The following is a 13,470-nucleotide window of genomic DNA, read 5'->3' as shown; positions in this document are numbered from 1 at the left end:
CCCACGGCTGGGATAGAACGTCTACCTACAGACTGAAGGGTCCCGGGTTTGCTCCCGGGTCAAGGGCACGTACCTTGGTTGCAGCTCAAACCCTGGCCCTGGTCGGGGGACGTGCAGGAGGCAACCAATCAATGTCTCTCTCTCTCCCTCCCTCCCTCCCAGTCTCTCTAAAAGTCAATGGGAAAAAGTCTTCTCAGGTGAGGATTAACCAAAAACTAGTAAATACAAAAATCAAATTTTAAAAAGATGGTGAGAAAGGCTCTTTTCTCCCTGGAAGGAAGCAGCGGCCCCTGGGCACCCAGAGGCGCCCTCCCTGGCACTTGCCTCACCTGGGGCCGGGTGCCAGCTGCCCTCGGTCCCGTGGAGGGTGCACAGGAGAGAGAGGGGGGAACGGCCGCTGCAGGCCGCCGTCTCCCTCAGAATTCCACGAAGCCGGCGCCGATGAATCACTTCCCGGGAAAGCCTTCGCTCTAAGTCGGCTCTAACCGGACGGCTCCTCCGTCTCACGATTCCGTGACCACAGAAGGGGAAGCGGGGAGCCCCCCGTTTCCTTCCATGCGAAGTGACACCCACAGCCCAGGGGGCCAGGCTGAGAGCAACGGGGCACGGGCGGGAGACAGTCCGCCAGGAAGGGGTCCCCATCTCTGCCGGGAGACACCCCAGCTTTCCTGGCGGGAACAAGGCCCACGAGGCACCCAGAGGCCGGGATCCGCCACGTTCCCAGGCGGGGGGGGGGGGGGGGGGGGGGGCACGGACCACGTCTCGTGCTGTGGAACCGAGGGGGCCTGACTGCGTAGGACCTGGGGGGGACAGTGTGGGACCGAGAAGGTGTGGTCACTCGAGCCAGTGGGCCCACCGCACAGCCGACAGTCGGGGCGTCTGCGTCTCAGGTGTCGCCCTCGGCCAGGCTGTGGGAAGAGCCCCAGCGGGACCGGCGTTGCTGGTCTCGGGCATCGCGCACCCGGGGCCATGCGGTCACCATGAGTGGCCGGAGAGGACGGGGGTAAGGTGGCAGCGCAACCCCATGGCCAGGGGAAGTGGCCTCGGGGGACACATTCCCGGGGCGGTTTCCGTCCCGAGACCGGGCTGCTCTCGGGAGGTTCTGAGGCCCCCAGTGTCCCGTGTCGTTTCTGGGCCGTGAGAAGAGGCGGGTGTGAGCCGCGGGGACCCGGGCGCCGGGCACTCACTGGCGGTGTCGCTGCCACCGGCCCAGCGCTGGCCTCTCAGGCCATCCCGTCCCGTCCGGTGAAGCAGGGAGTGGCCTGTGTGGGGCCGTGAGCTCTGGGGGCCGGTGCGTGGCCCGGGCCCACGTCTGCGCTGAGAAGCAGCAGCAGCTCCTCGTTAAGTTCTGGTTCAGTCTTCCTGGCACCTTGGCTGGTGTGGCTCAGTGGATAGAGCGTCGGCCTGCGGACTGAAGGGTCCCGGGTTCGAGTCCGGTCAAGGGCACGTACCTGGGTTGCGGGCACATCCCCAGTGGGGGGTGTGCAGGAGGCAGCTGGTCGATGTTTCTGACTCTCTATCCCTCTCCCTTCCTCTCTGTAAAAAATCAATTAAAACATATTTTTAAAAAAAAGTCTTCCTGGCTTTGCTGGGGCCACTGGCCGAGCCAGCAACTAAACCAGGGGCTCCTGCCTGGACCTTCCTCCCAGCTGCTCCTTCTGGAAACTTCCAAACCCGCGGAGACGTCGAAGGAGCAGCACAGCGCCCGGCGGGCAGGCTCCGCGGCTGAGCGTCCAGAGCCAGGAGGTCAGGGCCCGGCCCCAGCGGCGTCAGGGGGCGGCCGGTCCACGACTGTCATCACCGGTTCCTCTCCCCGTCCCTTCCTCTCCGACCCTCTCTGAAGGGCGGCCAGACGGCCTGTCTGGGTCTGACCGCGCTGGCGGCTTCCTGTCGCTAAGACCCGGGGTCCCCGGGCCGGGGCGCTCGGGCAGGGCGGCCCCTGGAGGCGGGGGGAGGCGGGGGGAGGCGGGGGCTGCCCGAGAGCCCCGGCCCCCGGGAACTCGGGTCTTATCAGCGACCGGAAGCCGCGTAGAGTGACCGAGGCCACCAGCGCGGTCAGACCCAGACACGGCCAGACACGGTCGGGGTGAGGGTCAGGCGGCCAGCGTGGGGCTGAGGGCCTGGCCAGCCTCGCCCAGGCGGCGGAGCGGGTCCGAGGGGTCCGTCCCTGGCCCGCCGCACCCTCCTGCGCCCCCGTCCTCTCCCTACCGGGCCCAGCGCCCCCCGCACCCCCAGGTGCAGCCACGCCCTCCTCCCTCGGCTCACACGGCACCGACCGCCGGGCCGGGCAGCGCCTCACGCCGGCCCTTAACAGCAGAGGACGCTGGACGGGCAGCCGGCCTCAGCTGCGCCTGCGCGGACACCTCGCCTCCTCACCTCCGGCCTCACGTGACCACGCCCCTCGGACCTCACGTGGTCAGGCGCCTCTGCACGTGGTCACACCCCTCTGCATGTGGTCACGCCCCTCTGCACGTGGCCACGCCCCTCTGCACGTGGTCACGCCCCTCGGACCTCACGTGGTCACACCCCTCAGACCTCACGTGGTCACACTCCTCTGCACGTGGTCACGCCCCTCGGACCTCACGTGGTCACACCCCTCGGACCTCACGTGGTCACGCCCCTCTGCACGTGGTCACGCCCCTCGGACCTCACGTGGTCAGGCGCCTCTGCACGTGGCTCCTATTGGGGCGGGAGGGGAGGCAGCTCAGGGCCCGAGGAGGCCGCCCAGCGCGGAGGGAGCCCCCGTCCCGGTCCCCCGTCCCAGTCCCTGCAGGACCGGGAGGCCGTGGGCGGGCGGCCGGGACAGGGTCCCAGGCTCCGGCCTCAGTGCGGGCGGCCAGGCTTCCAGGGCGGGGCCAGGGGGCCTGCGGGCGCGGCCAGGCTCCGGCCTCAGCTACTGGTCTCGGCAGCTGGAGAAACACAACATCCCGCCTAGAGCCGGCCGCTCCGGGGGGACAGTGCCTCGGCCGCACTGCACCGGGCCCGGGGCCCAGGGGCCGGAGAGCGGGCGGGCATGGCCCGGACACGGCGCCGAGCGAGGGCCTGCGCGCGGCTCGGGATGGGCCGCCCGGAACCAGCGTGTCCTGTGGCCCCGTCCACCCCGAGCGCCACCCACGGACCCGGTGCCGAGCAGGACCAGCTCCCGCTTCTGCCTGAAGGTGATCTGACCCCTGGCCCTGCCCCCGGTGCCTGGCCTGCCCCCCAGAGTCCAGGGAGGGGTTGGGGGTCAGAGGCCCCGCCGTGTGTCTTTGCCCCGCGTGGCTGGGCCTGCACCCCAGTGTCGGGCAGGTTGGGGTGCAGGGACCGGAGCGCCCCGGCCGCTCCCCTGCAGGGGAACCTCCAGCCCCCCCCCCCACCTCCACCTCCAGGACAGATGGGCAACCCCGATTACTCAGTCTGGGGAAACAAGACCCAGAAGAGGAAGTGGCCTCAAATTCTACTCCCGGGGCCGGATGTCCACTTCCTCCGAAGCCGGGCGAGCCCCGCAGAACCAGCACCAGGAGCCGCCGCGTCCCCGACGCGCAGGCCCCACACCGCTGGACGGGGCGCCCGCCTCAGCCCCCCTTGCCTTGTCGGGGTCAGACCCCCGGCCAGTGACCTTCAGGAGCTCATCCTTCCAGAGGGTGCACCCTCATGTCAGGGGCCTGGGGGTGCCCCGACCCCCCTATCAGCCCCTGCAGCGGGTCCTCTGGGGTCCCCATGGAAACAGCCCACCCCACCCTGGTCTGCCGGGATCTGCCTGCCCAGCACCCCTCCTGGGATCGGAGACAGCCTGGACCTCCCTCTGACCCTGCACTTCCGGTGCTGCCCCCGAGGCCTGAGGGACCCGCCTGCTCCCCGGCCAGCTTCAGCCCCACGACCCCGCCCGGCACGGCTGAGGCACAGGCAGCCCCTCACCTGGCTCCTGGCGGGGCGGGCGGGGAGGCAGCGCAGGGTCCAAGGAGCCGCCAGGACCCAGGGCTCAGACTGGGCCGGCCGGGGCTCCCAGGAACAGGCCCCCCAGGAACAGGCCCCCAGCCAGGCTTCCCGGGAAGGGTGGGCCCCCCTAGGGCCCTGCAGGCACGCGGCCTGGACCCGCCGTGTTTCCGGACGAGAGGCAGCTGGGCCTGTGGACCAGGGGCCAGCGGAGACACCCACACGCCCCTCCACCCCAACTCTGGCTGCGAGGTGTAAATATGTTGTTTTCATTGGGTGAGGCCCAGCTCATGCCTCAACTATTCAGTTATCTAAGAAGTCGGGAAAACACAACAAAAACACCAACCTAGAGCGTGACCTCTCCTGAGTGTTCTTTATATACTACTATTTATATGTTTTATTGATCTCAGAGGGGAAGGGAGAGGGAGGAGAGATGGAAACAGCAATGGTAGAGAATCATGGGTCGGCTGCCTCCTGCACGCCCCACCCTGAGGATCTAGCCCCCCTCCGGATGTGCCCTGACCAGGAATCGAACCCTGACCTCCTGGTTCATAGGTCGACACTCAACCCCTGAGCCACGCCAGCCAGGCTGCATTCTCTTCTTTTCATGACCCCAAACCCTTCATCCCGGGCAGGGGTGCTGGGAGGGGCTTGTCCCTGCGGAGGGGCTGTGGGGCCGCTCAGCGCCTGCCGCTCGCCTCCGCCATACGGCTCCCTACAGCCTGAGCTTGGTGACTTTCAGGAAGGGGTGTTCTTACAGAAACACTTCATTCTTTTTTTTTTTTTTTTTAAATCCTCACCCGAGGATGTTTTTCCATTGATTTTTAGAGAGAATGGAAGAGAGGGGAAGACAGAGAGAAACATCGATGTGAGAGAAACACACGGATTGGTTGCCTCCTGCACAAGCCCCGACCAGGAACCGGCCGGGGAGGAGCCTGCAACCGAGGTACCTGCCCCTGACGGGAATCGAACCCAGGACCCTGCGGTCCGCAGGCCGACACTCCGTCCACTGAGTCAACCCGGCCAGGGCACCACCTCATTCTTTAAACTCTTCACAGCACAGGCCCAGGCTTCCTGTGTGCTGGGCACGGATCCAGCATGTGACATGCGTGACCTCACACGTGGGAAACGGAGGCTCGGGGAGACAGAGACCCCCGGCCAGGCCCCTCTGCCCTGCTGGTGGCAGGCGGTGGCAGGCAGCCCCGGGGGAGGGGCGTGCAGGACCCCAACCTGCCAGTGGGGGGCTGGCTGGGGGGTGGGGCCCCAGCCTCAGGCCGGGTGCCCTCGCCCCGTAGCCCACGGCACCTGCCGGGCCGAAGGCCTTTCTCTTCTGCCCCCGACGCTGAGGTCGGGCTGCGGGGCTGCCCCTCTGAGGCAACCAGTTCCTAGAAATAAAAACCACTGCAGGGCACGGTCTTCAAACAAACCAGCCAGAGCTCAGCCTCTCCGGTTCCTCCTCGCGCTCAGGGCTCAGGGCCACGACCTCCAGGGCCGCACCAGGCAGGTCCCAGGCACCGGGACGGCCCTACCCCCAGAGCCCCTCAGAGGATCCAAGCAGCCAGGCCCACACCTGCTCACCGCCGCCGCCATCCTTGCCTGGAACCCCAGCCCGGCTCCTGCCCCACGGCCGCTGCCCCTGCCTCCGCCCAGCCCAGCCAGGGCTCCCTGCGCTGGTCCTCCGAGAACTGTGAGTAACCCTGTCCCGGGGACAGTCGGCCCGGGTGGATGCTCTGCCTCCTGACAGTAACGTGAACGTTAAGACCCCGTCCCTGACGGGCGAGGCGCTGGACCCACTGCGAGCCCTTTCCTCTCCCTGTGGGTCTCTTCTCTCCCTTCTCACGAGGACACTCGTCCTGGGTCCCGGGTGCACCTGAGACCCCGGGTGGCCTCGTCCCGGAACCCTCACTTCCTCCTGCAAAGACCCTCCTCCCAACCGCGCAGCTGGGCTGGACAGGGACAAGCCTCAGGGCCCGCGCAGCCCAGGAGACACGCCACCGGGTTCGCCGCTGTCATTGCCGACGCCCGGGCGGCTGCTGAGCTGGGAGCTCCGTGTGCCGGGGGACAGCCGGGGACAGCCGGGGCGTGCAGGGCCCAGTGTGCAGGGAGCAGCAGGCCGGGCCACCTGGAGGCAGGGGACACCCCCAGCACGCTGAGCAGGTCCCGGGACTGGTGTGACAGACTGAGCCACACCCAGAGATGCAGGGACAGAAATGCTCTCAGGACCTGAGTCCTCGCTGATGAGCTCGGGTCCCCAGGAGCCACAGAACACAGCCCCCCGACGCCCGGGATGGGGACCCCTCATCGAGACCTTCAGGGCATGGAGCTCTGCGGACAGAACTTGGAAAAGGGTTTTAACCCCAGAGGACCTGTGGGCATGGACCCAGGGGGTGAGGCGGGGTGGCAGGTAGATGGTAAAGGGGGTGGGGTCTCGGAGAGGGCGTGGCAGCCCCTGCAGACCACCCACAGTGGTACCGAGTGACCCATCGCGGGATCCGGTCCCCAGCCAGGTGCCCCGAGGTCCGGATGGGTCAGGGTAAGGAGCGCGGGAACTGAGGTCCCGGGGTCAGGGCGTTCTCTCAGGGCCTCGCAGCCAGGAAGGGTCAGGCCGTGCCCACAGCCCCTGGCTCGCACGCACCTCCACACCCAGCCTGAGGGCCGGAGCAGGGGCCACCCCCGGGTGTTACAGAGCGAGTCCCCCAGAGACAGACCACCGACTCGTAGATGGTTTGAGCAAGCAAGCGTTTATTGATTACAGATCCGGATCTGGGCCCCTGCCGTAACTGACCCCGCAGCAGGCAATCGCCGGGCGAAGGGGCGGAGGGTGGAGGGGCAGTCCCTCCTTGTATCACCCCTCCTGACCTTGGCTGCCCCGAGCGAGGGCCAGGCGGAGTTCCTGCGATTTTGCTAAAGCTATTCTTTTCTCTGACAGGCTTTGCTCAGCTTCCTTCTTTCCCAGATGCCTCCTGTGATTTGGACTTGTTTTTCAAGTCTGGTCTTCCCCTATGTCTGATTGAAGTTACAAGCTATGTTCAGTACTTTCCCACCCTGGTTGAGCCCCCCACCCTGCGATTTCTATCTCACCGGGGACCCCCGGCAGGTGTGGCCCAGCCGTGGCCGGGGGAGGGGCACTCGTGTGCTGAGGCCGGGCCCAGCGGGCTGAGCAGGAAGGGAGGGACGGCCCACGGACAGCTCCTCTGAGCTCACCCGGTGGACGGGGAGCTCCTCCGCCCACTTCCAGGGAACTGGCCCCGGGCACACGGCCCAGCCACAGGGCCCCAGGGGGCGGGGGCGGGGGGATTAAAGCCGTGAGCGCTGCGGCCCCAGCTACTTGTTCTGAGAGGCAGCAGGGGAGAAGCTCCGAGCCCTGCGCCCGCACCTGCCCCCAGGTGAGGAGCAGCCCGCTCGCCCCGCTGGGCTCTGAGACCCTGAGGACGGTCCGGTGTCCCTGGGGAGGGACATGCAGGACGGGGAGGGAGGCAGGAGGGTGGGAAGCCAACTGACAGGCAGTTTTTAAAAATATATTTTTTCTTACTGATTTCAGAGAGGAAGGGAGGGGGAGAGAGAGAGAAACATCAAGGATGAGAAAGTCATTGATGGCTGCCTCCTGCACGCCCCACACCGGGGACCGAGCCCACAACCCGGGCCTGTGCCCTGACCGGGAATCGGACCGTGACTTCCTGGTTCATGGGTCCACGCTCAACCCCTGAGCCGCGCCGGCCGGGCTGAGGGCAGTTTTTAAAGCCAGGGCCCCGGGTCCTCCTCCGGTGTGGGGGCAGGTGCGCCCACCTGAGAGCTCTGGGGACCCCCTGGACCCCCCCACACCTCCCTCACCTCCCACACCCCCTCACCTCTGTCCAGGAGCAGGACCCCCCATACACACTTTCCCAGGACAGCCCAGGAGGCTGGTCAGCTGCCTCGGTACACGCTGGGGAACAGAGGCCCAGAGGGGGGGGTCAGCGCAATCGCCCTGCGACAGCAGAGGCCAGCCTGGCTCACTGCACCCCCAAGAGAGGACCCCTGTGTGCCGACCTCGGGGCGAGGCCCAAGGGGCCAGGTGAGACCCCTCCCCTCCCCCCGGGGACCGGGCCAGCCACAGGGACAGAGCAGTGAGGACGCATGGGTGTGCTGAGGCAGGGGCTCAGAGCCGACGGGCAGGTCCCAGGGCCTCACGGGAGGAGGGACCAGGTAAGTGGGGAGGGGACTCGGGGACTCGGTGGGGTCACAGCCAACAAACGTGCCCGGGGGTTCCTGGGGGTGAGGTGGGCTCTCCTCTGTGCCTCCCTCTCTGGCCTCTCCCTCCCCACCTGGCTCTCACTGTGCCTCTACAGCAGTGGCTCTCAACCTTCTGGCCCCTTAAATACAGGTCCTCACGTGGTGACCCAGCCATGAAATCATTTTCGTTGCTGCTTCATAACTGTCATGTTGCTGCTGTGATGAATCGTCATGTAAATATCTGATACGCAGGATGGCCTTAGGCGGCCCCTGTGAAAGGGTCGTTCGACCGCCAAAGGGGTCGCGACCCACAGGTTGAGAACCGCTGATTTAGACAGAATGGAAGAGACAGGGAAAGACAGAGAAACATCGATGTGAGAGAAACACATCGATTGGTTGCCTTCTGAGCACGCCCCGACCAGGGCCCGGGCCAGGGAGGAGCCTGCAACCCGGGCATGTGCCCTTGACCAGAATCGAACCTGGGACCCTTCGGTCTGCAGTCAGACGCTCTATCCACTGAGCCACACCGGCCGGGGCCGCCCATCAGTCTTCCTCTGAGGCACTGGCCACCTTACCCGTCCTCTTGCAAAGAGGCCCGTGAGGCCGGAGGGCTCAGAATTCACCGGGAGGGCGGCCCCGGGCGGGAGGGTGGCCCCCGGCGGGAGCCCGGTCCGACCGCTGCACCCACCGGGGACACCCGGCACCTGGGGGCCATGCCCCGTCTCCCACCAGGGCACGCACGGTGCCAGCAGCTCTCTGTGCTTCCTCCCAGGCCGCCGCCATGTTCGGGCTGTGGCGCACCTTCACCAGCGTGCTCTTCTACCTCACCCTGGCCCTGGGCCTCGGCGGGCTGCTGGGCAACGGGCTGGTCCTCTGGCACCTGGGCTTCCGCATCAGGAAGGGCCCCTTCGCCGTCTACGCGCTGCACCTGGCGGCCGCCGACTTCCTGTTCCTGGGCTGCCAGGTGGCCTTCTCGGTGGCGCAGGCCGCCCTGGGCGCGCGGGACACCCTGTACTTCGTGGTCACCTTCCTGGCCTTCGCCGCGGGGCTCTGGCTGCTGGCGGCCTTCAGCCTGGAGCTGTGCGTGGCCGAGGTCTTCCCCGCCTGCCACGCGGGCTGCCGGCCGCGCCACACGTCGGGCGTGGTGTGCGGGCTGCTCTGGGCGCTGACGCCGCCCGCCGTGCTGCTGCCCGCCGACGCCTGCGGCCTCCTGCGCCGGGGCGCGCGCCCGGGGGCCTGCGTGCGGCTCCACGCGGGCAGCATGGCCTGGCTGCTGGCGCTGGTCTGCGGGGCCTGCGGCGCCGGCCTCGTCCTCCTCGTCTGGGTGGCCTGCTGCTCGTCGCGCCCGCGGCCCCGCTTCTCCGGGCCGGTGCTGGGCTCGGCGCTGCTGCTGGCGCTCTGCGGGCTGCCCTACGTCCTCTACTGGAGCCTGCGGCCCCTGCTCAGCCTGCTGCCCGCCTTCCTGCCGCTGGCCGGCCTCCTGGCCTGCGTCCCCGCCAGCGCCCGGCCGCTCCTCTACTTCATGGCCGGCCGGCAGCCGGGGCCGCGCCAGCCGCTACGGGCCGTTCTGCAGAGGGCCCTGGGGGACGGCGCCCCGCGGGGGCCCGGGGGGCTGGCCCTGCCCATGGGCACCGTGTAGGGGTTCCCGCGCCTCCCCCCCGACCCCTCCCCCCTCCCCCCTCCCCCCCTCCCCCCCTCCCCCCTCACCCCCCACCCCTCGTCCCTCACCCCCACCCCTCCCCCCTCACCCCCCCACCCCTCGTCCCTCACCCCCACCCCTCACCCCTCACCCAGCCCTCCCAGGACCCAGTGGGACCCCACCCCACTCCACTCGCTCTGGGACCCAGGGGCCGTGGACAGAGTGACAGCCGGTTCCTGATCCCCGCAGAGATCAGGGGAGCATGAGGGAGCCTCTTGGGGGCTGTCCTTTGACCCTGCCCTGCCCACACCAGGTCCCCGAACCCCCAGGTCCCAGAACCCAGGTGGCCGCCTCCAGGGCCTTCCCGCAGTCTCCTCATTGGCCACCAGGTGGGGCTGCTTCCCCACCAACTGCATCCAAAGTGGGGTCACAGCAGAAGGGCAAGGGGCACCCCCCACAAACCAAGCGTTCCGGTCACCCTGCTGCCTGGAGGGTGCTCCTGCCCAGCCCCACCCCCACCCTCCCTCCCGGAATCCTCCGCTCACCCCTCCCCCAGCTCGGCAGACCCCTGGGCTCCTATGGACGGACGGACGGACAGACAGAGGCGTGACTGAGCCGAGCGGCTCAGCGTTCACAGTGCAGTTCATCTGACGTGTTTTCTGATTTAAAAAAAGACAGTTGGGGTCGCTGTCCCGACGGGAGCCCCATGGAGCTCACAGAAGAGAGAACCCCACACGCTCGGACGCCCCGGGAGACCTCGGCGCAGACCTTCCAGCCGAGACCCGAGGAAATGCCCGTTTTTACCCAAATGAAGACGCGCCGGGCGCCACAGCAGCCGGAGCTGCCCCATAAAGGCCGCTTTCTCACCAGAGGAGTCGAGTCCGGATCTGGAGGGACGCTGAGAACGGGAAGGGGAGCGGTTCACCCCGAGACGCCACCTTCGCGGTGTCTCCTCCCCGGGACCACGTGGTTCCAGCCCCCCCCATTCGTCTCCCAGACGGCGCCCTGAGCCTGGTGGTTCCAGCAGCGTGGGGTGCGGGGGAGGCTCGGCTGTGGGAGTCTCTGTCCCTCCAGTGCAGCGGTTCTCAACCTTCTGGCCCCTTAAATACAGCTCCTCATGTTGTGACCCAGCCATAACATTATTTTCGTTGCTACTTCATAACTGTCATGTTGCTACTGTGATGAATCGTCATGTAAATATCTGATATGCAGGACGGTCTCAGGCGACCCCTGTGAAAGGGTCGTTCGACCGCCAAAGGGGTCGCGACCCACAGGTTGAGAACCGCTGCTCTAATGCTTCCTGCCAGACCCCAAGGAGGGTGTGGCCTCCTTCCTGGAAGGCCAGATTGGGGTGCAGGGGGGCAGTTTCAGAGGAGGGGTGCCAAGGGTCAGCCCATCCTCCCGCCCCAGGAGATGTCTGCAGGGTCCCCTGCAGGCCCTCTACTGTGTGTGCCCGTGGGGACAGGCAGGCAGGGTCTGGGGCGTGTGGTCAGCAGAGCTGCCCAGACACAGATGGGGAGTCTGGGGGGTGGGGACGCCAGCCTGAGCCCGGCCGACCGAGCTGCGTCCTGTTCCTGGCTGTCGGGCACGGGCCGGGCTCCGTCCTGCTGGCACGGCTCTGGCTGGGCGCCCCTAGCAGGCCGCCCCACAGCATGGGCAGAGCGGCCGGTCCTCCGGGTCCCGGGGGCACTGAGGGCCAGTCCTGACCCGCAGGGTGGCAGCGACAGGACGCGGCTCCCGCCGGGACGGAGCTCCGTGTGCCCAGCCTGCCCGGCTCAGCACCCCCCAGCTGCTGCTGCGGCCTCGCACTCTGGCCTCCTGCCCAGCCCCGGGCGTCGGCCCTTGTGTCCGTCTGTCCTGTGACACCGGGAGCTTCCTGGCGGGAGAGGGAATGTTCTCCGCTCCTCCGTGTACGATGGTGCGGCTGAAATTGGATGGAGTCTGACCACCGGGTGCCGTCCGGGCTGCTGGTGACTCACCATGGAGGGACCCGGCTGTGGCTTGTGGGGCGTCCACAGGACGGGGCCGTGGACGCACTGTCTGTGGCGCTGGCTTCTCCGTCCAGGGCACCGTGGGTGGCGCTCCCCCCCCAGGAGAGGGCCCCGGGCTGTCAGCGCTGCCCCAGCTGCCCCTTGGGGGCTGGCTCCGTGCCCAGCTCGGCACCGCTCAGGGTGTGGGCGGCCCCAGCAGGAGCCGAGGGCTCGAGCGAACGGATGTGGGACCTGGAGGAAAACTGCTCAGCGCGCAGGGAGGCGCTGGCCTGGTGTCCTGGCCTCCCCCCCGCGGCCGGAGGCCCCCCCCCCCCCCCGGGTGCCTGCATGTGACCACCCATGGGCGCCAGGGCGGGGCTTTGAGAAGAGGCCCGGCGCCTCCAAACACCCTCAGGCCTGAGACCTCCTGGCCTCTCCAGGGGGTACGGGCCCTGCTCGCTCCGAGCCCGCCGGGCGCACAGGGCAGGCCCTCGTCAGTTCCTGGGCCGGAGGCCAGCCCGGCACCGCAGGTCCAGATGGGCACAGGCTGGCACCCACCGGGACAGGCCCTTCCCTGGTCGCCAGCGCTTAGTCATCGGAAATTGCACTTTATTTTATTTTTTAAAAATATATTTTATTGATTTTTTACGGAGAGGAAGGGAGAGGGACAGAGAGTCAGAAACATCGATCAGCCGCCTCCTGCACATCTCCCACTGGGGATGTGCCCGCAACCCAGGTACATGCCCTTGACCGGAATCGTACCTGGGACCCTTCAGTCCGCAGGCCGATGCTCTATCCACTGAGCCACACCGGTTAGGGCGGAAATTGCACTTTAAAATTCAGACTCCGGCCGCCAGGATGTCAGACCGGCCTCCCGCGGTCGCCAGGCCACAGGGGCGGAGGCTGTCTGCTGTCACCTGTCACCTGAGCCGGGCGGCTCCTCCTCCCGCCGCCGCCGTTCTCTAGAAGGACAGGCAAGATAAACTGGTCCTTTGCTCCTTTTTTTGCGGGAAACAGGCCCAGGGAGCCCATGTGTTGAGGAGACGGGGGAGCTCAGTTTCCGATGTTCGTGATGAATGTTCCCGCACGTTCAATTCGGCTCTGAATTCCCCGTGGGAGGGAGCCCTCCCCGGCCTGACTGGGCCCGGCAGGGCGGGCGCTGCCTCGGTCCTCCGTGAGCCAGGCCTCCTCTGCCGGGAGCACCTCTGAGCTGCTGGGCACCGACCCGGGGGCTCCGGGGAGCCGCCCCGTCTCAGCCCACTGCCCTCAGCTCCAGGGCGGCCGGGCCAGCGCGGGCGCAGGTGGCCGGCGCGGGGCTAATGGCCGGGCGGAGCTTCCTGCAGGAGGAGCCGATTAAGGACATTTGGCGGCTTCTGTGGGGAGCCCGGCCCTGTCTGGCCGGAGAGGCCAGGGAGCCGGGGGCAGCCAGACGGAGCCAGGGCAGCCAGCAGGGCCGCCTGGCAAGGCCGCCTCCTCATTAGTGGCTCCTTAGGAGGCTGCTGGGCATCTGCTCCGGGGAGGGCCAGCCCCTCACGGCAGCCTTGCTGGACGGGTGGCTGCTGCTCCAAAATACGGCCTCCCTGCCGGCACCCCCCCACCCTGGGGGCGAGGGTAACTGGGGGCGGTCAGAGCGGAGGTGGCGGAGGGAGGGGAGCAGCTTCTCAAGGATGAGCGTGGCTCCGGCTGCCACTCTGAGCGGGAGTGGGGGACCCACTCGGCCTCTAGGGGAGCCCG

The 13,470-nt window shown here is 67.7% G+C and overlaps 1 protein-coding gene across 1 annotated transcript; it reads left to right on the top strand.

Annotated features, from left to right (window-relative positions):
• Positions 1 to 7,253: 7,253 nt before the first annotated feature.
• Positions 7,254 to 9,766, top strand: MRGPRG (MAS related GPR family member G). Its single transcript, XM_070426338.1, has 2 exons — positions 7,254 to 7,301; positions 8,900 to 9,766. The coding sequence occupies exon 2, from the start codon at positions 8,909 to 8,911 to the stop codon at positions 9,764 to 9,766; it is 858 nt and encodes a 285-aa protein (XP_070282439.1). The 5' UTR covers positions 7,254 to 7,301; positions 8,900 to 8,908.
• The last annotated feature ends 3,704 nt before the right edge of the window (positions 9,767 to 13,470 follow it).

This window comes from Myotis yumanensis, unplaced genomic scaffold (assembly GCF_028538775.1).
Source record: "Myotis yumanensis isolate MYYU_CA2020_CCGP unplaced genomic scaffold, mMyoYum1.0.hap1 SCAF_10, whole genome shotgun sequence".
Classification (NCBI taxonomy): Eukaryota; Metazoa; Chordata; class Mammalia; order Chiroptera; family Vespertilionidae; genus Myotis; species Myotis yumanensis.
The sequence above is the reverse complement of the archived record's forward strand: the minus strand, read 5'-3'. Positions and strand labels throughout refer to the sequence as shown.